The sequence below is a fragment of the Cuculus canorus genome, chromosome 1, assembly GCF_017976375.1.
Source record: "Cuculus canorus isolate bCucCan1 chromosome 1, bCucCan1.pri, whole genome shotgun sequence".
NCBI lineage: Eukaryota > Metazoa > Chordata > Aves > Cuculiformes > Cuculidae > Cuculus > Cuculus canorus.
The window spans coordinates 98131935-98159189 of record NC_071401.1 but is presented as its reverse complement, the minus strand read 5'-3'; the positions used below and the strand labels follow the sequence as shown (position 1 = coordinate 98159189).

The window sequence follows — 27255 nt, the reverse complement described above, 5'->3', positions numbered from 1 at the left end:
AGGTCCGGAGGAGGTGAGGGATGCTGCCCACCTTGGTTGGGGGTTGTCCAAAGGAGATGGGGCAGATCCTGGTATAGAGGAGGCACTCTGAGGCATGGAGAGGGGAAATGCAGACCCTTGTCCATCTTGAGGGGGAACCTGGGCTGGCTTGAGTGGTGAGCAAGACAGAGGAATCAAGTAAAAGCAGTGGTGAGTATGTCCCTGTGTGATCCTGCTGCACTTTCAATCTGTAAAATACCCTCTCCAATCCAACACACAACTAATCTCCTTTTCCTTTATTTATCTTCTCCTGCATAGGCTACTAATGCATTATTGTAAATATGATAGGCAGAGAAGTTGTTTTGGGGACAGGTTTAAGTGACCGTGGGCTCTGATTCCTACTCCTATCAGAAATCTTACAAAATTTAACAATTACATGTATTTTTCCTCTAATACCTATTGGATCATTTACAAAGTAAAAAGTATTATCTATTAATGTTGCAGAGTTTTCTTAAAATCATATCTATAGTCTTCTCTCTAATAGCTTGTTTTCATTCATTATAAAATCATATAGAGGCTTCTGTCTGCAATGATGAGAATGTGAACCACAGAATTTCATAGAGCTAACATATAATCAGATAAGCCCCAAGTGAATTCATAGCCCTCCACACCCTCCCATTCACAGCTGCCTTTTACAGTGAGGAACTTCAACACCTGAGTTACTGCTGTCAGCATCTAGATTCAGCCACAGTACAGTCTCATATTAAATCAATTTTCCCTTTCTTTCTAGCCTGTACTTATGTTGCTTCCTTTCCCACAGCTCTGACCCACAGGTGTACTTAATTTGGTTTTCTTCCACACTGCTATTCAACATCCTTCTCTGAGTTCTTAAGGCATTGGAGAGCACCATCTGTATCTGCAGCTTTTCAGTTTTCTCCCTGATCCACTTCCCACACAAACTGTTCTGCTACTTTGCCCTGTCTTAGTGCATCTTTTAGCGCTTCCTCTTCTTCTTTTGACACTAAGGTTATTTTTCTCTTTTTTCATACTCAGCCTGGTATATTTGAAGCATTGCACCTCCTGCAGTGTGCCAGACATCTGCACTCTCTTTTTGCAGATCCTAGAAAATGCGTGTTGTCAGTTTAACTCTTCCCCTACAAGTCTCATTTTGGAGCAGCTTGCACACGCTATCATGTTTTAATGCTTTTGGACAGCCCTACAGGGAGCAGAGTAAGGGGACAGCAGCATTTCTGTCCACCTCCTTCCCAATTAATGACATTTGCTGCAGTGCACTCTCTACTGCGAGAGAGCAGCTATGCGATTGTACATCCTCCCCTTGCTCTTCCCTCACCTTCCCAATGCCTGTATTTGGCCTGCTGTAGCTTAAATGTATAGCTTGTATATATACTGAGAAAACCCCAAGATTCACTACAGGACAACATTCCTGGCAGCAATATATCTAACTCTAACAGCTCATGGGAACTTACGCGTTGATCTGATTTAGGACAGCATCCTGCATGTCTGTATTCACAGGACCAACATTCTCCAGTCTGGAGAGGACGGTTTAAGGCTCTGCAGACTAAAGCAACCAGTAAGTTGTCTTACTAATTTTGATACAGAACACTACTCTGAATAAATTAAATATTTCAGCAAAACATACCAGTATGGATGCATAGGCTTTAGCTTTTATGAGACATATCTGTACGTTAGAACAGTACTTCTGGGATCACTGGTCTTCTGGGATCAGTGGTTCCTGTTCAACTGACTGGCAGTAAAACCAAAACCGTCTCTTTCCTTGCCACAAAAAAGGAAATGCCTTTCACAATGTATTACTTGTTTGTTATTTTTTCTATAGGTCAATGAATTGCAGGAGCCAATGCTTTAGATTTTTATTGTCTAGAAATATGTAGTAAGTGACAACAGTAAATTCTAATTTACACCCCTCTTTGTGTCCCCCTGGAAACATCCCAGCCTATTAACATCAGACTTTGTGGCGTTTGTCTTTGCCTTATGTGACTGTCCAACTTTCACACTTAGGTCAGGGCTATGTCAACCCTTGCACAATAGCCTCTCTTCCTGTTCCAAAGTATAAGGGCTTTTTTTTTTTTTCTGATATGCTCTCCATTCCACCTTCTTGCAGTAGCAGAATTTGAAATGTAATGAGGTAATGCCAGCAGATACCAAATCTTACTTGATTAGAGGGATGTGAACGCAGAGCTACACTTGTCTGCAGTGGCTTGGTGCCCCACTGTAGCCAGTGCCGAACCTGATGTGCTGCCTCTGTGGAGGCAATAGCTCAATAGCCCCCCAAGCACTCCAAAGGGACTCTTTCACATAAAAACTGTGTTAATTAAACCAGGACAAGTTAAAATAAATGCAACAGTCTTCCAAGTCCAACAGAGACTGAAGTATCAAAAAGAAGTATTAAAAAGAAATACATATTTCTTTCTGCGGGATATCTATGGGCTCCACTTCAGACATCAATACTGCTGCTGGTCCTTATGGTTTTGTGAAGCCTGGAAGTCCCGTTGAGTGCTCAGGTGCTGCTGCACATTCTTCAACAACTTCTGTCCCTGGTATTTCAAAGCCTATGTCCAAATTGGTTAAATGCATTCAGTTTTAGTATTTCTCAGAAAATGAAAACCAGAAAGGCTGACAGCTTTCAGGATACAAACCAAATATTTTGCTTTTCCAATGCTTTCCCCCTTACCTGCTTAAGGATTTCTGCTGCCGTTTCATGTGAGCAATCAAATATCACATAGAACTCCTTGCCCTTCTTCATCTCCTTGAGTAAAGGCCTGGCGTCTTTGTTCCCAGAGGGCAGCTGGCGGATTTTGATTTTAATGTTGTATCTAGAAGGGGCTTTGATGAGCTCTTGCAGGCGAATTAGACCTGAAGAATGATACACAATTATACAACTAACCATTCTGTGTAATGAGTATTTATTGTCACTTAAACAGGGTCTCTTATCAGTACAAACATAATTCACATACCCAAAGGGCAGTTGTTAGTTTCATATTTGTCAGCCTCCTAACTAATATTATTTCAGTGTCTCCTTTTCATGGTTATACTTGGCTTCAACATCTAAATATTCTGAAACTATTATTTTAATTGATTGGCTACAGAATATGTTTGTATTGATGCTACAGTTTATTGCAAAAATGATATAATGCTTCTTCCCTGGGAGCTAATTATTATTTCGATATTAAACAACAAGAACATAGAACTGAAGAAACCTCATTACTAACTTTCCTACCTAATGTCAAGCATGAGCAGAAGAGGAACACAGAGGAAGAAAAATGTTAACAATGGCCAGCACCTCCATTGCAGCTCACTTAGAAGCCAGTGGCTAGCCTGAGTGGCACTCACTAATAACTATTCTTAATAGCCATCCATGTGGCTCTTGTGGTCCTTATTTCAGCATATGTTACAATACACTGGAGGATGAGCCTTAAATTTTCCTTATCATCAGTTCAGAGACAAATATCCTGAAGGAACAGTGACTTGCGTAAGGTCACTTAGCAAGTCTGACATATTATAAAGAACTGAGATATTTTGAGATCCAGGTCTATGCCTGTACATGCAAGAACATTTTCTAAGACTATGTCTTTGACTGGTACAAATCTAGAAGATTTGTCTAAGTATTTAAGCATGGTGCAATTGTACCAGCTAATTCAGCACTCCTAGGTAATTTGTACTGCCTCCAAAGCCTAAGTAAGATAGTTAAGAATTTTTTTGAGGTGTGTGATTATAGCCTCTTTTTCATTGTCCACGACTATAATTTACCCACAAAAAAAACTTGTGATCTCCTGCTGAGTGAAAGTAAAAGACTGTCTTAAAAATATGCCTAAAGAGAAAGAGAATATGAGCAAGAAGCATTTCTTGAACAAAAATCAAACAAATTATTAATATGAAAAATCTCATTGCTCTCTCGCTCCGAGTAAGTGTATATTTGTCTTGTGCATGAATGTCCTTGGTTGAGTGGTCCAATGGTATATACAAAGCAAGATGAAGCATCACTATTTCTTCAGAAGATTGCGAGTGGTTGCTATGTCAAGGACTGTTGGCTTTCACTCAGGTACTGGCAATGTGTTTTGAAAAAAACAATCTCCCTTTGCCTGCAATGCTGGTTCTGTTCTTTGCAGGTTTTCAAGTATCAGCAATCAATATAGAATATTAAGCATCATGAGAATTCAAATGTAAATTACTGAACACGCTACAAGATCAGAGCCTGGCTGGACACCAACCTGTGTAAATATGAAACGATTTAAGCTCATTATTATGAGAATTGGGCACATGCTTCTAACATTGACTAACAAGTAGGGGAGTTTATGTAATCTGGTTGCAAAGATGTAGCTTGATTGTACCACACACTCAAGTGTTCAGCCCTTCACTACAGTGCCTTGGCCACTATAACCAGTGGCAACTCTAAGAGGGAAAAGTGAGATTTGGGAGGAAGAGCCCAGCAGGCAGGGAGTCTTGCATCTTATCTACAGCCTCAGACTGAGTATTGTTTCTCTTTCCAGGAACAAAAAGTCTGAGTGTTATGAAGACTTGAAGAAATAGATTTGCCCACCCACCTCCAAGTCTTTTGTGGGGGAAGGAAAATGTTGTGTGCCTTAAGTTACTTACTTCAGCCACATGAGACTTGGATCTCACACTTCCCATTGCTTCCTACTGCCACATGAAGTGAAGGTAAAGCCTTCAGTACCTGCAAGGTACTGAAGAAGTGAAAGAAGCAGTGGAAACAACTGCAGTTATTTTTCTGGAGGACCAGGCAAAAGCCTGAATCAACTGACTACCAACATAATTAATTTCAAAGGAGCAAAACCACCAGTGCTCTCCTTCCTCTTCCTCACAAATCCAAACCCTTGGACATGATACCACCAAGTCTTGATAAGGGACAAATGTGAAGTGTTTAGTCTGATTCCTGGGGGGAATGTAGAAGGCCTGAGCAAGTGCAGTGCTTAGGGCAGTCACTCCCCTCTTACTTGGTGAGACCACCAGCCTGCCTGCAACAGGCAGAAGGTATCACAGACTGTCCATGAGGTTGGGAAGGAAGTAGTGTTCAAGCTGAGAAGGGCTCAGTGACATATCCTGGACATCTGCAAAGTGGGTGATGTGACCTCAACAGTGATGCAGGACTGTGCTAGTGGAGGAACTTGGATAGGAAAGATGCCGTAGATTCTGGCCAGGTGGAACCCACAGTGGATGAATGTGAATTGAAATGGGCTTCAGTGTAGGACTTTAAAAAAAAACCTACAGGGATGGAAACCAGGCTTGTTTCACTGACTTTCTTGGCCTACTGTCTGTGTTCTGCTGCCTGTACAACTACTTTCTCCTTTTCCTTTGACTTTGGCTGAAAGTCCATCTTTCAATGACACAGTGAGGACAGCAATTAGAAATAAAAGCCAGCTGTAGTATGCTTTACTATTTGTATTCATATTGAAGTCTAGGAGAAAAGAGGGTAAAAATCTGATTGCCTCAACTCAGGAAACATGAAGGAATTTTGCAAATGTATTTTATGAACAAAATACAAGCTTTATAACTGCTGTAGGTCACTTTGGAGGAGACAGAAAATTTGTTTAATGTGGTACTGTTTGATAAGAAGCAGGCTGAGTAAGTACTTCCTATTCCAAATGTAATTTTTAGCACTATTGGTCATAGGTATTCTAGATCTGCTTATATAAAATTTGCTTGTCATTGACAGTCCTATAGAGTCCACCCAGTAGATTACTAACAGTCAGCAACTATTGTGATATATACTGGGACCCTGAATGAATTCTAGAAGATTGGAAAAATGTGCTAAGGCTTTGTCAGTATCAGAAAGGGTATGTGAGACAACACAGAAGAGCTTATCCCAGCGTAAGCACTGGACAAGCTAAGAGTAAAGCTGATACGGTGGTAGAACGTTGAAGACTAAAAATTTGGGTCTAAAATGAAGAGAGATGTTAAGATGTCAAGAGAAGACAAGCTCTGTACCAAATCAAGTGCCTCCACTTGGTGTTACAAGTTTTGTTGGCACAGGTAGCTTCCTAGAGCTTCTTAGAGCACTTGCCCCAGGATGTGACCATTTTCATATACCATACAACCTACTCATGAAAAATATGGGACTTCAAAATAATCATTTCCCAAATCTCAAAAAGCAGATGTCAATGAGAAAGCCTTATCAAACAGCAGAGGCCTGTGAAGGCTGGTGATAAGCCATTTAGACATTTGTAGAGCTCTTGTCTTTGTGTACACTCCAAAATCATTGACTGGAAAAAAGATATGTCTGAAAAACATTTAGATGACACAAACTGGCAGCATGGTAAATAGCGTTTGAGATGAGTGCGGTATGCACAAGTGATTTGGACCATATGCCAGCAATAGAAGCCCAGAGCCCGAAGAAGGAACACAGGAGGAAGGATGCCTACAGACAATGGAAGCATGGACAAGTAGCCTGAGAGGAATACTGAGAAATTGCCTGAGCAGCCAGGCATCAGGTTAGGAAAGCTAAAGCCATGATAAAATTAAATCTGGCCAAGGACATCAAGGGCAACAAGAAAAGCTTCTATAAGTACACCTGGGATGAAATGAAGACTGAGCAACATGTAGGTCCTCTCCAGAAGGAAACGGGAGACCTGGTTACCCAGGATGTGGAGAAGGCTGAGGTACTCAATGACGTTTTGCCTCAGTCTTCATTGGAAAGGCCTCAAACTGCACTGCCCAAAGTGCAGAAGGCAAAGGCAGAGACTGGGAGATAAAGAACCACTCATGATAGGAAAAGACCAGGTTCGAGACCATCTAAGGAACATGAGGGTGCACAGGTCCATGGGATCTGATGAGATACATTCATGTGAACTGAGAGAACTGGTGGATGAAGTTGCTAAACCACTGTTTATCATATTTGAGAAGCCATGGCAGTCCAGTGAAATTCCCTCTGACCAGAAAAGGGGAAATATAACTCCCCTTTTTAAAATATAAAAAAAAAGAAGACCCAGGGAACTACAGGCTGATCAGTATGTGACCAGCAAGACCATGGAGCAGGTCCTCTTGGAAACTGCTGAGGCACATGGAAAATAGGAGATGACTGTTGACAGCCAACATGGCTTCACTAGGGGCAAATCCTGCCTGATGAATTTTGTGGCCTTCCACAATAGGGCTACAGCATTAGTAGATAAGGGCAGAGCAACTGATGTCATCTACCTGGACTTGTGTAAAGCATTTGACACTGTCTCGCACAACATTCTTGTCTCTAAATTGAAGAGACGTGGATCTGACAGATAGACAACTTGATGGACGAGGAAAAGGCTGCATGGTTACACTGAAAGAGTTCCAATAAATGGCTCAGAGTCCAAGTGGAGACCAGTGAGAAGTGTCATTCTGCAGGGGCTGGTATTGAGACCAGGGTTGTTTAACTTCTTTGTCAAAGACATGGACAGTGGGATTGAGGGCACCCTCAGTAAGTTTGCTGATGACATCAAGCTGTGTGACATGGTCTACATGCTAGAGGGAAGGGATGCCATCCAGTGGGACACTGATAGGCTCAAGACGTGGGCTTGTGCAAACCTCATGGTGTTCAACGAGGCCAAGTGCAAGGTCCTGCACCTTAGCTGGGGCAATCCCAAGCACAGATACAGGCTAAGTGGAGAATGGACTGAGACTAGCCCTGAAGAGAAGGACTTGGGGGTGCTGGTGGATGAGAAGCTCAACATGAACCAGCAGTGTATGCTTGCAGCTCTGCTCTTGTGAGACCTCACCTGGAGTACCATGTTCAGTTATGGAGTTCTTAGCACGGGAAGCACATGGATCTGTTAGGGTGAGTCCAGAGACGGCCACAAAGATGATCAAAGGGCTGGAGCAGCTCCCATACAAGGGCAGGCTGAGAGAGTTGGGCTTGGTCAGCCTGGAGAAAAGAAGGCTCCAGGAAGACCTTGTAGCGACCTTCCAGTACTTAAAGGCGGCCTACAGGAAAGATAGGGAAGGACTCTTTGTCAGGAACTGTGATGACAGGATGAGGAGCAGTGGTTTTAAGCTGAAAGAGGGTAGAGTCAGATTAGATTTTAGGAAGAAATTTTTTCCTGTGAGGGTGATGAGGCACTGGAACAGTTTGCTCAGAGTAGTCACGGATGCTCCATCCCTGGAGGTGCCCAAGGCCAGGCTGGATAAGACTCTGAGCAACCTGATCTAGTGGAAGATGTCCCACGGCAGGAGGGTTAGAACTATATGATCTCTAAGGTCCTTTCAAACCCAAGTAATTCTATGATGCTATGATCATTTGGAAGCATAAGCTAACTCAGATGAACAGGTTTTGGGTTTTTTTTTTTAACATTGCCCAGTCCAGATTCGTAAATGTACCTGTGTGGGTGGATGTGTCCATGCAGCAGTGAAAACTTTAACTACAGGAGGTAAGGGAAAGCTCAGTTTGGCAAACTGGCACAGTATGTGGCCTCTGTGCTGGGGCTGGCCATGATGGCATGTGGGTTTGCAACAGTGCTGTTATGTGAAGGATAAAAGCAGAATTTTCCACACTTAATCTTCAAAATAAACTGCTAACCTGGAGCAAGGCTTATCCCTACCAGAATAATCTGGATATGGATCATTCAAAGTTCACTGTTGCAGCTGTGAGTTCATTGTTTGTTTAGGAATGAAGCTGCTCTTCACAGTCAATTAGTCTCAATAGGTTAATGTGGTTTTTCTTCTTGTACTGTACCAATGTCAAACATGAGACATAAGAAATAAAAGGAGCTGGAGGTAAATGGCATCACTCTAACTCAAAGTCCAAAGACTATTTACATTGATCAACGTTGTTCTGTTTACTTTTCTGACTCCAAGTTAATAAAATGATTGATAATTAATTTACTTTATAAGCCTTTTTAATATCAGTAATTTTTGTACCTGAATACCTATACAACACTTAGTGCTGTGGAATGCTAATTTGATAATGGAGTAGGCTGAAAAAGACTTCTACTTGTTTATCCATGCCTATATTTTGGCACACAGCGGTAGAAGCCTAGCAGAAATTTTGCTGAGCTAAACCATCATAACAGAAATACAAAATGACCGCTGCAGTAAGCCCACCCTCACTCATTCTTTCTCTTCTATCTCCAGCCTTCTGGTGTGATCTCTGAGTCTAGGGTGAGTAGAATGTTGGAGACCTGCCTCTTGGATTCAGGAGGGAATGTGCTGCTTTTGTGCAGTCAACATTGCAGAAAGAAATACAACATTTTCATCTTTAAAAATGAGGTTTGGCTCCTTTTTTAGCAAAATTCTGTCTTCAGACATGTTTTTACAATGTGACTTTAATATGCATGCCTTTTTTTGCATACTCCCTTTAAAGGCTTAGGCAGATGCCTGGTTCATCCAGGTTTGTTTTATTCCATTATCAAAGACTCAGTTTAAATGTCATTTGCACATCTGTAAAGCTCAAGAAGGTATTATACTTCTCTGAGCAGCGGGAAGAATAAGGGGCACACAAGTCTCAGAGTGGAGTTGACAGTGAAGTGCTTACTTTGCACTAATGAACAGAAATCAGTATAGTTCAGCTACACCTTTACCATAAAAAAACATAGTTGAAGGATTGTGGTGAGAGTTTACACTGGAATTTCAGTGCAAGACTTATTTAGTTGGCTCTATTTTCTTCTTCTCTACAGATATCAGGTATGATGTCCCCAAGAAAATCTCTCCCGCTGTTTAGAATGTGGCCTTGCCTCTACTATGTTCTCTGCAAAAAATAATCCATTGGCACCCCTCCTGCTTAGTCCTATCTGTGTTCTGATGAGGGAGTCATAGATGTCTCCGAGCTTGTAATGGTTTGTTTACATACAAACCTTTTCTTTTGAAGACAGATTACGAACCCTTGTCTCAGTCTACACTGTAGGAGAGATTATGTTCCGTGCTGTCATGCTTGGAATAAATTTTGATGTATAATCTTACTCGACAGGACTCCTTCTAAGAGCACTTTAGTTTTCTCAGTGACCAGAACAGCTAATACATTTCTCAGAAACAAATACAGTACGGTATATGGTATCAACTACAAGGGCAGTAAAGTCTATGTAAAGACATGCAATAGTGGCTTGGACTTCCTTACAACATTGACAGTCTTCCACAATGTCTATGTAATTTAAAACAAAAAAAAAAAGGAGTCATTGTCTCTGATAAGATTTTTAAATAATTTGTCCCCAGGAATGCGTTTGCCATTATCTTTTTTTTTAGTTCCTTGCCCCCACCTTGTGAATAGAAAGAAATGTGTTACTGATATTGATTGTCCAAGAAACATTGCTGGACAGCTATGACTATCGTGTGCCCCAGGAGAAGGTTATTGTCACTAAAAGTGAATGATCTTCTCTGAACTAGGAGTCTCAGGCCATAATTATTTACACAAATCGCAAGTTTCAGCCTTCAGCACCCAGTCCACAAGGGGGTTGACTGTTTCTGTGACAGTTTCAAGCAACAATACAGTCTCTACATTAAAAATGCTGCATCTTGATCTCTTGTAGATGCATCCCTTTTAAGATCGACCACTCACTGAGAGGGAATCCCTAATCAGACCCCCACTAGAGTATTTATCAGTTTGAAGCTGTGATATTTGTTCCACAAATAAGAAGCAAAACATGATTGAGTATTCAAAATCTAGGAGCTACCTCCTGGCGACTTTTTTAGGTCTGATGAAATAAACAGCTTTCCAAAAGCAATAGCAACAGAAAGATAGCTGAGACTTTAGAGACCTTTTTCTTCTACATTCTGGGGAAAACAGCTGTAAGTATGCCAAACTGAACTATCACAGGCACTCTTTTTCACAGAATTTATGCATGTATGTACATTTAAAGAAGTATATGATCTGCAGTGCAGCAGTGCTACTTACCTGTGCTGTCTTCATATACTACTGTTACTATTTTCCAGTTGTAGTATAGTACAAGATCCAAAACTGCTCTGCTGATGGCTGCATAGTCTGGATAGAGGTTGATATAAAATGCATCTTTGATATCCACTGTTGGGTGCTTCCATCGGGTCTGAATATGTGGGACTTCAAGTGCATTGCAAATGGATTGCACTGCACTGACAGAGGAGCTGTGGGAAGGTCCAAACAGAGCAGCTACACCAAGAGCAAGCTGGTCGCATGCTGGTGGGGAGAGAAAGGGAGAGTAAGAAGCTGATAGTTGGTAAAAAACAAGTAACTTGTGTGATGTATGTTGAGATCATTTATTCTCCATCCATCCTCATGATTTCAAGAACCAAATGGGTGACAATGTTGCTTACAAAACCATTGAGGTATTTGAAAATGGTTCCTGAAAATGGCTTTACTGATTAGCATTATATCCTAGAACCTGCTTCCTACAAACAAGAACCAAAATTTCTCTGCTCATTACCTTCAGATCACACTGATTCCTAAATTGCCTTTCTCAGAATGGCATCACCCCGGAGAAACCAGGAACTTTCTGGCAGTGAGCTTGCCAAAGGGATGTCATATGAATTAAGTTTCATGGCAGCATGTCAGGATATACGTATGTTCATAGAATCACAACAGACGCTATACGGATTCCCTCCATGACTGGCAAGCTTCTACCAATGTGAGTTGCTTTAATTTCAGGCTACTGAAGGAAAATAAACAGTAAAGGGCACTATGATTCATGGCACTCCTTAATCTATGTTTATACAACAGGCAGTAAAGCCTAAAGCCCTCAGTAATGACACAGGGAAATAAAGAACCAACACACACTGACACCTTAATACCTTTACAAATCAGTCAAATGCTAGTAGCAACAAAGGTTTCTTTCTCCTTATGCCTATATCTCAGCCAAAAGAATCTCTCCTGTAGGTGTCTTTTCATTTTTCTTCCCCTCCCACATCTTTTCAGACTAATAGACAGAAGATGAAGCAATATTAATTACTTCTGTCCATTAACAAAATTCACTGCAAGCGTTTCTAACAAGGTCTTAATCAACTGGGACAAAGCCTCGCACTGAGTTGCAGTGCTGTACTCTTTGTAAGGCAGTTCTTTGTGGGAAATTTAGAAATTACAATGATTGGATGAAATACAGTTGAAACACAAACATCCACAACGAGTTGAGATTTTTTAAATTAGTATTTGTCTCTCTGATAGTAATAGAATATGAAAGAAAAATTATTTTCTGTTTTCAGTCTACAAATGAGTGTTTTACAGGCAGCATAAAATGCACAGGCTTTCAAGGTTTAATTCAGAAGGCTTCTTAAAGGATCACAGGGTTTAATGTGCAAATTGCATAAATAATATCAATAATTCATGATGAGAAGAAATTACTACTGTCTGAATCGATTCCTTGTATGTAGGTTTACAAAAATATTTATAATGAACTCTTTCCTACAGATTAAATTGAGAAAATACTTTCACAATAGTCACAGAAGAGATTCTCACTCTACAGGGAATCTAAAATCCTGTCTGTCTGGATTACATGGATCATAAATCCAGCATACTTGATTTTTGATAGCATGCAGTTCCAGCACGTATCTGATATCTGAAAAATAACACAATAAAGAGACTTTAAATCTCTTTTTTACTTTCTTTCAAAGCATTCTCCTTTTCTCCCAGTCTTTAGTAAGAAACTACAGTAGACAAGGAGAATTCAGTAATTTAGACATTTGGAAGGCAACAGCTCACTAGCATTCTAGCATGACTTGTGATGTGAAGCACATTTGTTGTCCAGCCTTCATTTACCTTATAGCAGACACATTTTTTGCCTTAGAGCAAGCCTATCTTACAGTTATAGATGTTATAGTAACAGCAAAGCACATCTGCAAAGTCTTAGCGAATTATGGGTCTTTCTCCAGACTTGCTTGCATGAGATTCTGTGCACATCACATGATTCTAGTTTGAGGAACTAGATTGCTGTATACAAAATTTTAGCAAGCCTGAAGGTTGCCTCCTAGAGGTGAAGAAATACACTGTGCTTAACAAGACTTGCAACTTTTTTTCCCCCTTTCTCTTCCAGTCTCTAGGTAAATTAGTTGCAAGTAATTTGGACCATAATTTTCTCTCTGAGAAAAATAAAAGAACAGACAAATTAATTGCAAATTTGTCCACTACAGTTCATATAGCTATTTATAACAGAGAAATTTATTTCTGTCTCTAACCTTCTGAAGCCGTTTTGGACAGGGAGGCTACTGGCCCATGTTCTTTAAAGTACAACAGAAATAATTTGTTACAAATAATGGATATCTCCATAATGTGTGCTAATAATGGGTTGTGACATCCCACTGTGCTCCTTGTTAGTCTGTGATCATATTCTGCAGAATTCCAGGTGGCAAATCTATTTTTTGGAAAGAAAAATGGATTGGACTTGCCATCTTCCATCTGGGGGTCTTAACATGCAAACAGTATGTAGGTGTTTTATCAGAAACTAGATGACAAGTCCAAGTCCAGCTTTGTTCTTAGTTCAAATAACTTTGAAAGATAAATTTTATGTTACCTTTTCTACGTACATATTACAATTATAGCAAACAAAGGACACCAGGCTGGGGAAAGGTAGTAAGAACATGTGAGTTACCGACAGAGTAATTGAGATAATTACCTCTCCTTGAGGCTTCAAAACTATCAAAAAGGTTAATTCTCTGGATGTCATAGGTTAATGTGGTATTAGGCATCAGTGTTCTGTTTCTATTAATGTTGGTGACTGCAAACTTGAAAGCCAATTCTTCAATATTAACAGGTTCATTTTCCACAGTTTCAAATATCCCTCCTGTTGAAACAGAGATAAATGAGAAGTATTACTCACATCTTCCTCACAGTACCTAAAAAGAGAAAAATAAATTATGAGCAATAATAACCTGAGAGATCATAAAGGAAACACTTAAAATTGCTGTTAAGAGCAGTACAGTAAAAGCATATGGGTTCATTAGTTTTTATGTGTGGTGTCACCGTAGGTTAACTCAATATTATGAATCTTGCTTAGAGAAACATCTGTGAAAGATGATTCATGTATATTATTCAGGCTTTTCAAAATAAAAATTCTTAATGTTTGTGAAAATTTCAATGAAGTTCCCAGCTAATGAAAGCAGTGATGCTCAGAGGTCTTGTTTCATAGATTTCTCCAGTACAATCTATGTTTAGCGATGAAACTTGCACGTGAAATGTTTCTGCAGATCTTGGCAGTACAACATCCACGTTCAGAAGTGACCTAGGAGTTTGAGCAGAAAGCTTCCACTTGAGGTCAGTGTCTTAGTAGGGCTTTGTTTTTTGGCCAAATCTTATTTTGCTCAGGGCGAGGTGCACGCTTCCACTTTTTCAAAGCTTGTTGCTGAATGAATTGAACTTCTTGATACAGAACACTACTGAGCCACTGCTGTTCCCACAGAAGATTTTACTTCTGTGCCAAAGTTTCAAGTGATCTCTCCAGTGGCACAATGTCTACAAGTACCATGATGGGACTGGTTTAAGCCTTTTTCCAAGGACAGAGCTGGATCTAGCAAAATTGCTCTCAACTTTCCATCCTTCCTCTAGATTCTTCTTCCAACATCTGTTTTGAACTATCCGTACAAAGATGTGTCCCACCCCATTCTGTGCAATCCCAGCTGGGCAACTGCTCTTTGAGTGCCGTTTGGTTTGTCAGATTTTGTTTTCTACCTTTCAAACTGAAATAACTGAAAATTGTGTATGATCTTCTAGTTCTTTTTTTTTAAACAAATGAGGGGAATCCAAAATTTTCTTTAACGTGGAAGCAGGTTTTCTAGAAGAGGACCAGTAAATAACCAGACTTTTGGAATTTTGGAACCAGAATTTTGGAAGCATTCTGAATGCTTCTGCATATACTCTGAGATGGGAGAGGTGGCTGTGTTTCAAGTAAACCTGCTGTCCCACTTACAATGGGGTGTCTACTCCCTCTAGCCTCTAGAGACTTTATTATGCCAACAACACATTCAGGCTGTATAGGAGCACTGGGATTTGATGAATGCATAACAAACACAGCTAATTTGAAAAAAAATAGCTCCTTTAAACAGCAATCTCCAGCTTCAGTACTTGATTTTGCAAGTATAATTTACTCATTTAGTGGAAGTCACTAGAGAATACTTTGGATTTCTCAGTTACATATTTCCACATTTCTCTATGTGAAATTTGAGCCCTAGATATCACTTTATATTTTCTGAGCATCAGAATGTTTTCAGCTAATGTGCTGCAGTCTCTTGCAATTTTGATGTCACCGGTAGGAATAGTGCAGTCATTAGCTGACAATCAGGAAATGGGAACACAGTGGAATTAAAACCTGTTTCGAATTTTAACTCAGCAATGAAAACACTGGAGGCTATCAAAACCAAGTTGGCAATGTAATCTCTAGCTAGTTTTGAATACACAGCATTATATTACCTTAGCCTGGAGAAGAGAATGCTGAAGGGAGACCTTATTGCTCTCTACAACTACCTAAAAGGAGGTTGTGAGAGGTGGGTGTTGGTCTCTTCTCGAAGTGACAGGGGACAGGACAAGCTGCATCAGGGGAAGATTAGGTTGGACATTAGGAAAAATTTCTTCACAGAAAGGGTTCTCAAGCACTGGCAGAGGCTGCTCAGGGAGGTTTGAGTCACCATCCCTGGAGGTGTTTAAAAGGCAGGTAGATGAGGTGCTTAGGGATATGAATTAGTAGTGGACAGGTATGGTTGTAACTGATGATTTCAAAGTTCTTCTCCAGCTTAATGATTGCATGCTATGATTCTATGATCTCTCAAATCCATATATAACAATAACTTAAAATGACTTAAGCAATTTTCCTGTTCACTACATGTATTTCTCATCTACTATATCATTGTATTAGAACCTTAAAGAATTTCTGATATTCTTTTTCCCCACCATCATAAAACATACAAGTGATTACATGAGACTATGACACACAGAATTAGCTGGAAAAAAATTTCTAGGTGTTGGTTTTGGAACCAAATGTAAAACTTCACATGGACTGCTGTAAATCAGCAGAATTTTCCAGATTAGCAAACTATAAAATTACCAGAAGGAAAAAAAAATCTAATGCCTGTTTTTTTAGATCCTGTAATTCCTCATTCCAATGATGACACCAATGACACCAACAATTCTACTATTCTGGTCAAGTAAAACTCACTTTCCCTCCTTTCACCTGAGGATGACAAGTATTTTCAGCTAGCTGTAGGGTCAGTTTGAGTTTGGGGAAGATAAAACTGTTGCATTTTGCTTAGACCTTTACTAGAATTAGCAGAGCGTTGTATCAAAAAGCAAGGTGCAAGTCACTGACTATAACGGATAGCCTGAGATAACTATTTAATAAGTCTGAGTGATCACCACTTCTCTCTACCAAATAGGATGGGTCTCCTACCATTTGATCTTGGCAAAAATCTTCTCCATCTCAGAATATCAATATGCTGCCCTTGTATTACTTTATTTTTTTTGTAATTCAGCAAACTTTGAGGTAACTTTCATGCCTATACATACACAAGCACTTTCTCTTTTTTAGACTAGAACTTTCTCCAGACCTCTAATTAGTTGCCTATTAAATGGAGATTTATTTAAATTGATCCATACCCATGAACTGTTTATACTTCATTAGCAGGGTTTTGCAGATTTTTTGCTTGGTTCACTTTAAAAAAGACTAGGAGCTCACTGGGCAGAAGAAAGGACTGGAAGGTAAAGAGTAGAGATGGAAAGACTGAAAGTTTTTCATAGATGTGTTTCCTAAACAAATTGATCAAAACCTCACATGCACTGCCACCTACACTTCAAATGTATTCAGACAGGTCTCTCTGAAAGTCAGTTATATAGTCAGTATGTTGGTACCCCCTCCAGTTTCCTTTTGTACATGTTAAAATGGCAGTGAAACACTTCCAGAGAACTTTGGTTACATGCTTTTATTTGCTAGTGAGATACTTTGGATAAGTCAAAGTAAAACCAGGACAGATTGTCAAGAGGTTCATGATTTTACACAGGAAACTGAACTAGAGCACTAAGTAGGGTGCCATTCACAGTGTCTGTAGTCTAGTGCTCCCCCAGTCACTAGGATGGGGAAGTTTTCAGACCACAAAAGTCATTCTTCCAAATGAGTAGATGTTTACTTGACTGAATATTCTCCTGATTAAAGTCTAGAGTAAGCACAAAGAGAAGTGCCCTGCTGTTCATGACCAGGTCAGAGTTTATGGAGGAAATTATTTCTTACTGTGAATGAATTTTGGGATAGTTGCATTGTGAAAAGTTTGAACTGCTACCTATGTGAGCTTAACTGTTCTGTTGGGACCTATGTGTGTAGAAAGAGTTTAATTAGTCCATAAACTTGCATTACAAACAAGCTAGCAGATAAAATCTGTCTGTTCTATGCTGTTGTGTTTTCATCCACGTATCCTTAATGAAATCTAGCAATTTAGCAAATAGTTTCTCTTCTCCTGTGTTCTGCTGGTGTCTTACAATCAAACTTAGAATTTATTGTAAGGTCCAGCTTAAAAGAGAAATAGCAGGGTAAGTGACAAGTTTGATGAAGAACTAGGCTGTCAGATGATTCATTTAAATAAAACAATTACCATGCAATGTCTTAAAAACAAATTAACCACAGGATTCTGCAAGGGAAGGGAAAAAAAATCTATGTTAACTCAAGATATAAATAAAGCTCCAGGAATGAGGTTACTATTGCTAAGAACAAAACCAAGCACTGGCTTTCAAGGTAGGCTGCTGGTAGTATGTACATGCTACAAAACTTCTTAAGTCCTCCCTTCCATCTCTCTCCCCTCCTCCCCTTATTCAGTCAGATAGTGAAGCCGCTGCAGTAGCTTTGGTTGACCAGAGGCTGCCTAGTTCTGGTCAGCAGCAGACCTGACCTTTCTTCTGCGCAGATGAGTGGGATTGTCTACCTATAGTCAACATGAAACCACAACAGTGCCAGAGCTATAAGGGTTGCTGTGCTTCACATGGATGTCAACATCTTCTGGAGGCTCTCTCACCATGTGCAGCTGAGGAGTAATGACAGACACAGGTTACTTGATCCTATTGCACATAGGGAGTAACTCCGCCTGTCACATGGGAGCAGATCAATGGGAGAACCCAGCATTCATCTTCAATTAACTGACAATCCTGCTTCGATGCACACGTGTAAGGAAATATTTCACTTTCAGCATTTACTTTATAAAGTGACTTCTGCAAGATGACGGAAAAAAATATATATCTGCCCCTACTTTGAATTTAGCTGTGGAAAGTAGGAGGAAAATGACTACTTGGCTAATGTTGCTCTGACAGAAATGAGAGCTGAGCCACATGAGTGCCTGCTCTGCAGAGAGGAAAGAAGGATGCAAGTCAAACTGACAACTATGACAAAGCATCAGCCCCATTCATCCTCTGAAGATAAAAAAATTCCATAGCAAGTAAAATGTCAAAAATATAAAAGCACACCTCAGTAGGCACACGTGAAAAACCAGTTGCAGTCCTTCTGAACAAGCACGTTTCCATTTAAAGGGGTCATCACGGACTGAAAGAGTTTTAGAAAAGGTCATAGCTGAATCAATTTCCATACTTCTCAATGGGTCTCAACATTTTGATTCAAGACAAGGCAGAGGTCAAAAGCTTCTTACTGGAAAAATTCTCTGTTCCTGTTTTAAAACCAGTCATAAACAGCAACAGCTAAAAAATTGCTGACCTTTCTGATGGCAGTTATTGGCCTGTCTCCCTGGGCTGCTTTGGACAGGTTTCCTCAATGCAAAATATTTCACTAATGTATTTCAGTCTCAATATAACTAATACAGTACAGTATTTTAGCTGCATATAAGTAGAATTGCCTGAGTAGCCTTGAAGGAGTTTCTGTGATTTCAGTCAGTGGTATCACTTTGATGATTTCAAAGTAAAAGGCTAATTTTTCAAAACAGTATTAAAACCTATATCCTACTTGCAGAGAGATTTTGCTTACCTCCTCCACAGTAAATATAAGAAAGAACAGTGTCTTACTGTGTTAATGTGTTTTTTTGTTATTTGTTACTCTCTATTGAAGATTGCAGAAACCCAGATGAAATGGAGGTAGGCTTACAGAGGAAAGACAGTACCAATGGTCTGAAAAAACGATGTATAGATCTTTGGTGATCTATGTTTCCTTCCTTATTCAGTTTCCATACTTCAAGAGAATGCTGTTTGAAAACAAGTATGCTGACCATGCAGTAAAAAAACCATCTGAAATATTAAAGCATACAGACTAAGAAGGATGGTAAGAAAAAATATAGCTGATTATCAACTAAATTTTTCCTCATTTTTCCCTTTACTAGGCAAAAAGGGGTTTATGTGGTTAACAACTCTTTATGGTTAATGATAAAACTTTATTTCTATATGTTTGATGTCCAGGTTTCCTTTCCTTGCTGAAAGGTTATCCTAGTTTCATAGCCTCATCCACCCAGGGAGGTGCTTTTTGCATAGGATGACATATTGACTAAGTGATGTGGAAGCATGGGGCCCACATCTATCTTAACATCTATTTCCTGGAGGGATTTGTGCTTTGAGAAGCCGCCCCTCCCTTCCACAGCACCATCTGAGCACCAGGAGGTCCATGAGACCTCATTAAAACCCACCTGTCACTCAATGAATAGAAATGAGAGTTAAAATTCTAATGACTGTGCAGCTATGTGCCACTGGTTTCCGAAAAGAGAAGCTGTTGCTGATACCAAGTTGATGTAGGAGATTCATAAAGCCAAATTAGCATGCAGTTTGCCCTTGATCTCTGTTGATATAGATATGGACTCTCATCACTCTGCTGCCAGTATGGCTATAGGCTCACACACCCCTCTGAAGCTCAGTGGGGTAGGGTTAGAGCTGCTGACCCATAAAGTAGCAGGGCAGGACAAAGAAGTGCTTACGAAAGTTTTCTCTCCAGATAACATTCACTTACAGAGTTGAAGAGCACGCCACTTGAAGTGAAAGCAGTCACTACTGGAAAACCCACCTCCCAAGCATTTTTTTCCATCATTGTCTCTTATCAGAGTACAAATTCTCCTGTGCCACAGGGAGTCCAACCAAAAGCCAGTGCCAGTGCACTCATTAGAGAGCAAAGCCTGGGCATTCATCTTACACAAAAAGAATAATCAAACAAGTTATTACTTACAGTCTTACCTTTAGCAGGCATTTTAACAGTGTCTTTCTTTTTAAAGTTAGCTCACTAACTGTGTAAGATTAGACCAGAAATTGGCTATTAATTATAATATACGTATGTACACATGACCTATAAACTACTTTGTTATGTGTGTACAGAAAAAAAAATGTTTCTCAGGAAGAATCACTAACAATCAGAGTCCTAAGGAAGTTAACTTTACACTTACAAATCCAGACCGAAGTGGGTTTACTCCCTTAGGTTTTCATGGAATGAGATGCATGAATTTTGGATTTGGCTCACAGAATACAAATTAAACACATTAGCATTCTTTGCACGGGTGAATTTAGCCTTGCAACAGGGACCTCTGAGTTAGGCAGCTATTATCACCCTCATTTTACAGACAGTGAAACCGAGAGCTTGAGCGAATTTCCTACCATCACTCCCTCTTCAATCTGTTCAAAAGCCATTTATGAAACCTTCCACACATTGTGCTCTATTTCATCCTGTTCCCGCCATTTTTCAAGACCCTGTCCTTATATCAGCATTTACCATCTTTGCATTCACCCAGCCTGGTTCCGGTTCAGCATGCCTTTGATTTTATCCCTCATTGTTATATCCTGCCAAATGTCACTGCCATTTCATTGCCTATGCCAGATCCTGGGTCTGGGTCATTTTCCCCTCTGTAACTCATCATCTGTCTGTGGGCTCCTCCTGTTACGATGGACTTTGAATAAAACTCAAACTATATCCCCTTGCCCTTTCTACACTCTACCTTTCTAGTCTATTTTTTTAAGCCATCCAAATCTAAAAGAAAAGAAGAGACAGTGAGCACAGAAAGGTAAATATCTTGCTCTGGTTTTCACCTGCCCTCCTTACACCATCTCTGCCCTGTTATCTCTGTAGATAACAAGTTTCTCCAGTCCACAAGAAATTTGCAACTAAACAGAAAAATTTGGAGCAGGGCTGGCTTTGTGGGGTCAGGGTGATGGCTGCAATTTCCTTTCCATGACTGCATGGTAGCACTGGGAAGCTGAAACACTGGACAGGTTCATGACCTGAAACCCAACAAAGAAAAATGGAAGGGAGTGCAACTCAAGTGTCAAATTCAGCAAATAGGAGGACTATTTTTTTAAGATTAGGTTTGTTTTTAGAAAGGTACCTGAATATTTGACAAATTGAGTTACCTCCTAGGTTCAAAACTGCACATCTGAAATCCACCTCTGGGCACGTGTTCAGGATTGTATCCCAGTTGCTTCTGCGAAGATTTTGTTCTCAGCTTTAACAAGAGGTGAGGTACAGCTTGTCAGGCTTCACAATCTGATTCAAAATTTGATTGACTTAGACTGAACTCTCACAGGCACTCAGCCTTTCTGTTATTTTCATGCAACATGGTTAGTTCTTAATTACACAGCAATGAAACAGGCAGAAATTACATTTTTATTTCAGCCCTCGTGCAGACAGGTGTGAGTTCTGTGACTGCAAACCCTTAAACCAGGTCTGAATACATAACTCACAGCAAACAAGACCTAGCTAAAGATTGAGATGAAGAGCACAGAAGAGGGAAAGGATCTTAAACAGAAATTGTTAAAGCATTTCTCTGTGAGAGTTAGGAACAGGTTTTCACAATTATCTGCACTCTGGCAAGGTATTGCATTCAGCAATGCTTTTATCCTGTGGAAAGCAGAGGGATAAAAATATGTATGTGTGTATGTACGTATATAAAAAATTGAGCTCATTAAGATACAAAGATCTGCCTTTTCCAATGGGATTTATTTGACTTCAGCTTGTGAGTTTGGAGATATTTCCCAAAGGCTCAGTCGGCATCATTCGTGTTACAGAATTTCTAAGTAATGAACTTTTTCTTTTTTTTAACAGGGAAAAAAATGGTTGACCTGATTTAGTTATCTCTTGCAATACAGTGGCAGTACTAGCTGGAAACTAAAGGATCATTTTAGTCATGTAGACTCTCTATGTGACAGAAATTTAAAAAACCTATTCTCTTGCTGTCTGTATTATTGTTTTCACTTGATGCAGAAGTTAGTGAAGAGATACTAAAAATGCAGGATAATGTATATGTTATTTACATTGTTTGCTACTCTTTCCCCCTCTCCCCAATAATGATACATACTTGGGCAAACTAGCTATCCAGCATTGTAGCATTAATTTCAAATGAGAGAAAAACAGGAGAGGGAGAAAATTGGTTCTAATTACCCAGTTACACATGCAACATTAAGTCCCATTTGATGATATTTTTGGCCATGCAGCAAGGGGAAGGGAATAAGAATTCTTTCCCTTCTCTTCTTGGGGCTAGAATTAGGCAGATGAGCCTTGCACAGATCAGGCTCAGATTTTGTGTGAGATGTTTTCCGCAGCAGCAGGGCACTGGCTAAGCAGCATACAGAGTTTCTGTACTCCGCTTTGCCTGAGCCTGCAAATACAAACTGGTCTGCTTTACAGGGCATGGCTTGTATTCTGTGCTTTGAAGAAGTACGTGGCAGATCAAACCTCCACTTTCAACGGAACTATGTTTTAATCAGAATGTGCAGGATGAATGGAGCTGCTTTGTTCAGAGCTCCCCGGTAACCCTGTGAAACAGATAAGGGTGTTGCGAGATGCACTCCCTGAAGCACAGTGAGGAAGTCCTCACCCAACACAGCTCTTGTGCTAAGTGCTTCAGGTGAACATTTTGGCTCAGTAAGTCACCCACCAAAATGCTTGGAAGGTGTCTTAGGAGTATAAAGTAATAAAGCCATTCCTTTAGTAAACAATATGGTCCTACTGGATGTATTTTTTGGCCTGGCTGCAACTACGTGGCTAGATCCATTCATTGCACCGTGCCTTTTGCTGTAGTTCTGCTGCCTAATCTGGGTGGAAAAATGCCCTGGGACCCTGCAGAAGCAGTGGTTTCATTTCCTGTTTTCAAGGCTCCTGGGTTTTGATCAAATTCTCTCATGGCTGAGCATCGCTCCCACCATGCTGTAACAACATGGATGAATGAAGTTAAATCTAGTTGGTGACCAGTCACAAGTGGTATTCCCCAGGCCTCGGTATTGGGGTCGATCATGTTTAATATCTTTATCAATGATGAGGATGATGGCATCAAATGCACCCTCAGTAAATTTGTGCATGACACCAAATTGGGCGAGAGTGTTGATCTGGGTAGGATTGAGGGTAGGAAGGCTCTACAGAGGGATCTGGGCAGGCTGGATCAATGGGCTGAGGCCAGTTGCACAAGTTCAACAAGGCCAAGTGCTGGATCTTGCACTTTGGTCACAACAAACCCCACGCAATGGTACAGGCTTGGAGATGAATGTCAGGAAAGCTGCCTGGTGGAAAAGGATCTGGGAGTGTTGGTTGACAACTGACTAGACATGAGCCAGCAGTGTGCTGCGGTGGTCAAGAAGGCCAATCACATCCTGGCTTGTAGAAGAAACGGCGAGGCCAGCAGGACCCTGTACTCAGCGCTGGTGAGACCACACCTCAAGTATTGTGTTCGGTTTTGGGCCCTTCACTACAAGAAAGCCATTGAGCTGCTGGAGCGTGTCCAGAGGCAGGCAATGAAGAGAGTGAAGGGTCTGGAATGCAAGACCTATGAGGAGCAGCTGAGGGAATCGCGGTTGTTAAGCCTGGAAGAGGCTGAGGTGAGACCTTATTGCTTTCTGTAACTACCTGAAGGGAGGTTGTGGTGAGGTGGGTGTTGGTCTCTTCTTCCAAGCAACAAATTCTTTACTGAAATGGCTAACAAGCATTGGAACAGGCTGTCCAGGATAATGGTTGAGTCACCAACCCTGGAGGTATTTAAAAGACATGTAGATGCACTGCTTAGGGACACAGTCTACTGCTGGCTTGGCAGTGCTAGATTAAGAGTTGGACTCAATAATCTTAAAGTTCTTTTCCACCCTAAATGATTCTAGCTTAAATAGTCCCAATGGAAGGAAAAATCTACTTTCTAGTGTCTTCTTTAATGCTTTTAGAGCCCTACTTCACATACATGTGTTTTACTACATATCTGTCTGAGTCGAGACATCTGGATACTTTAAGATATTAATTGCTGATTGTGTGCTGGGCGACAAGGCACTTCTTGAGATGGAAAGGGATGGAAAGGCAACACCAAAGTACGGAGCAAAGAACAAACACAGAAAAAAACCCCACTGTTTATATTATATATTATAGATGAGGAGAATGGAAAGAAAGCCAGTTGAATGAAGACTGAAAGACTGAGAGCATTGAGCTGTGGAACTAGCTGGAGTTTTATTTAATGATTTTATCTTTTTCTATCTGAAAAGTATTAGGTTGCTTAAAAAATATGGTAAGATTTGTTGCAGACAAAAAGTAATTGAACCTTAAAGCTGAGGAAACCTTGAACCAAACCAATAGAGACCCTATCTAAAAGAACAGAGGAGTTCAGAGGAGTTTTGCCACCTGCTTTTATTTAGACATCTATTTAAAACAGGAGGTATATCTGAAATACAGAGACATTTCAAAATCCTAGACTATACTTTGAGACATCTATTATTCAGTAAACAGTATTTTTAAGCATAAACATCAGGGTTATAGCTTTAAAAATGTTATACTTTTTCTTTTCCTGAGTGCCCATTAAGCACTATTATCTGTAAGATGCTTAGGAACATAAGGTCTTTATTAGAGCTGAAGAAATCTGAGCTTATCCTGGAAAAGCATGGATAAACTCAGATCACAGACTATACAAAAGTACATCCTTTCCAGAAAGAAGATGGTGGTGGAAGGAGGTTAAAGTTGGCAGGCAGAACATTTTATACTCCAACTTTAGTCAAAAGCTCTTTTCATTCCGAAATCCAGCTGTTACCATTCCCTCAAAGGCAGTGCTACCTACAGATCCAGAAACTATGGATATAGGGGATGCAAAGATGCCCACAGCTAGCATGATACAGCAGAGATCTTAATTTGGAAATTACTATGGACACTGCATTTTTGAGCATGCAAAAACCCAGTATCCTAATCAAGAGTTTAAACATTAAAGATACACAGATTAAATTAGCTTTTGCTGTCACATGCTGTGCATGAAGTAATAGTGATTTTTTACTTTGCTTTCCTGCTAATATGCAACAACTATTTATGGTAGAGTCTTCTGAGTCTTAAGTTGGACCTCTTACTCGGGAGGAGAGGTTTAAAATAGTTCAGCTAAAAATTCAGAGGACTTTACCTGCTACAGTCACCATCTGTTTCTTCTACCATGGTGGCTGGAGCTCACCCAGGGCTCTTCACCAATCTTGCTCAAGACTGGAGCCTCTGTCCCCACTGCTACAGGCAGTAAATGCAGTCAGTAGGGTAGGGTTAGCCAGAAAATAAGAAACCTAGTTCAGTTCTGGTGTCTTTATCCTGCTCATCAGAGGAGAAAATGAGTCTTCATATGGCATCTTATTTGTTATCACAATATGACAGACTTTTGTAGCACAGGGCAGCCAATAAACCAGGGGCTAGGACAGTGGCCTGAGATACATGCTTCCTCTCTTCAGTCTCTCTTGGAGTCTACGCCCCCAAAAAATTTGTCAACAATATGCTGACAGTATGGATCTGTTTCTGTGAAAAGCATAATAAAAATTTACCTGACCAATTTGAACCGAGGACATGTCTCTGCCCATGTCAGGGGTGCTAGAAGTAGATGATCTTTAAGATCCCTTCCAATCCAAACTGTTCTATGATTCTATGACCTGTGTGGTCCCCCAATGTCTCTGCATGAGGCAACATGTCCTCCTAACACCAAGCAACTGAAATCTTCCCGATTCAGCTCCAAAAGTGCACCAGAGACAACATATGGGAACTTCTTGACATCTTCTTCTATTGAACACATCTCTAACCCTGGGAGACACAGGCCTCCAGCAGAGCATGGAGGAAGGGAGTCAGCGTAGAGAAGCTGCTTTTCCCTGCTCCTCCTCCCCAAGCACCATCTCTCACTCGCACCTTCTCAACATGCAGCCCCAGCCTTGCTGCCTCTCTTGGCTTCAGGTCTGCTCACCTTCATTTAGATGCAAACTGGGTTTGGCCAAACTGCCATTTATATACGGCTGTTACTCAAACAGACCATTAAACTTCAGTCCTCATCAGAGGACTCCTCTCAGCATAAGGGATTGTCAGCTATGTCTTATAGCTATTAGCTAAAGGTGGGTGCTCAGAGCCCAGAAGACATGCATAAATAAAACGTATCCAGCTCAACATATTGCTTGCTGAGCTTGTCTTGGCTTACAAAGGAACTATGTAACATGTCTATTAGGAAAAGATTATTCTGTGGAAGAAGCCTTTGAGCTCCTCCGACAAAAAAAAAAAAAAAAAAGCTAGGAATGGGCATCCTTGTAGACCCTCTGTGAATAGAGTGTGTTCATGCTGCAGCTAACCTAGTGGAAGATTTTCCTTAGCCTCTTTTACTGCTCTTGTGCACAGCTAATTCTGTTGCAATGTGACAGAAAGACTTACAGACTTCTAGAAAGATTGACATAATACAGATAAGAGATGCCACAAGCCTCTCAGATCACATCAGGCATGTAATTAAGAATAAACCTGAAGTTTAAGCATGGAAACTTAAAAAAGACATAAGTGATTGAATTATCATTAAAATAAATAAATTCCCCCCCCCCATTTTTTATTGGTATAGAGGTAGAATATAAAACCAAGTCTTACCAGATTTCCAACTAGATCAATTGTTTTGATTGTCTTTAAACTCTGAGCACACCATTGGGATGGGATACCTCACTGACATTGCCGCACCAGTTTGTAAGACTCAAGCAAATAGGCAGATTTTGCTCAGGATTTATCCATTATTCTTTAAAGTTTATAGGAATATATTTTCTTCCATCCTGATGGATTATTCTGTCCCTCTCTTACTAGCATTAATATACTTTCATCCTTAAACCTCAAGTATCAAAAAGGAACACAGAAAATGAGCTGACATTTTTCCAAATGAGGTATTATTTATATTGCAGCCTCAGCAGAGCAGGTGCTTTAAAGAAAAATACCAGGATACATTTTCAGTCTTGGAAAGTATAATGTCTAAATAGGCTCATCTAGGATTATGCTTTCAAGGGTGAGAGTTGCAGATTTTGCAACTGATCCACTCTTACAAGTAACGTTTAATCAGCACCTGCACTTTGAGATGCCATATTTCTTTATAATAATGACGGCTGGCTCTTGAAAAGACACTTAGTTGAGGTGCCTGCAATTTAAAGCTTTCTTGGTATTTATCAATCTGGATCATTTCTATTCCTCAATCTACTGAGGG

General features: G+C 40.3%; 1 protein-coding gene across 4 annotated transcripts in view; it reads right to left on the bottom strand.

The window, feature by feature from the left end:
* Nucleotides 1-27255, bottom strand: part of GRIK1 (glutamate ionotropic receptor kainate type subunit 1) — a 173894-nt gene that overhangs the window by 68563 nt on the left and 78076 nt on the right. For all 4 annotated transcript variants that reach the window (XM_054072449.1, XM_054072433.1, XM_054072456.1 and 1 more), the window contains exons 2-4: nucleotides 13509-13676; nucleotides 10826-11083; nucleotides 2690-2871 (exon numbers count right to left, since the gene is read on the bottom strand). In XM_054072449.1, coding sequence (XP_053928424.1) covers nucleotides 2690-2871; nucleotides 10826-11083; nucleotides 13509-13676 — 608 coding nt within the window. The remainder of the gene's footprint in view (nucleotides 1-2689; nucleotides 2872-10825; nucleotides 11084-13508; nucleotides 13677-27255) is intronic.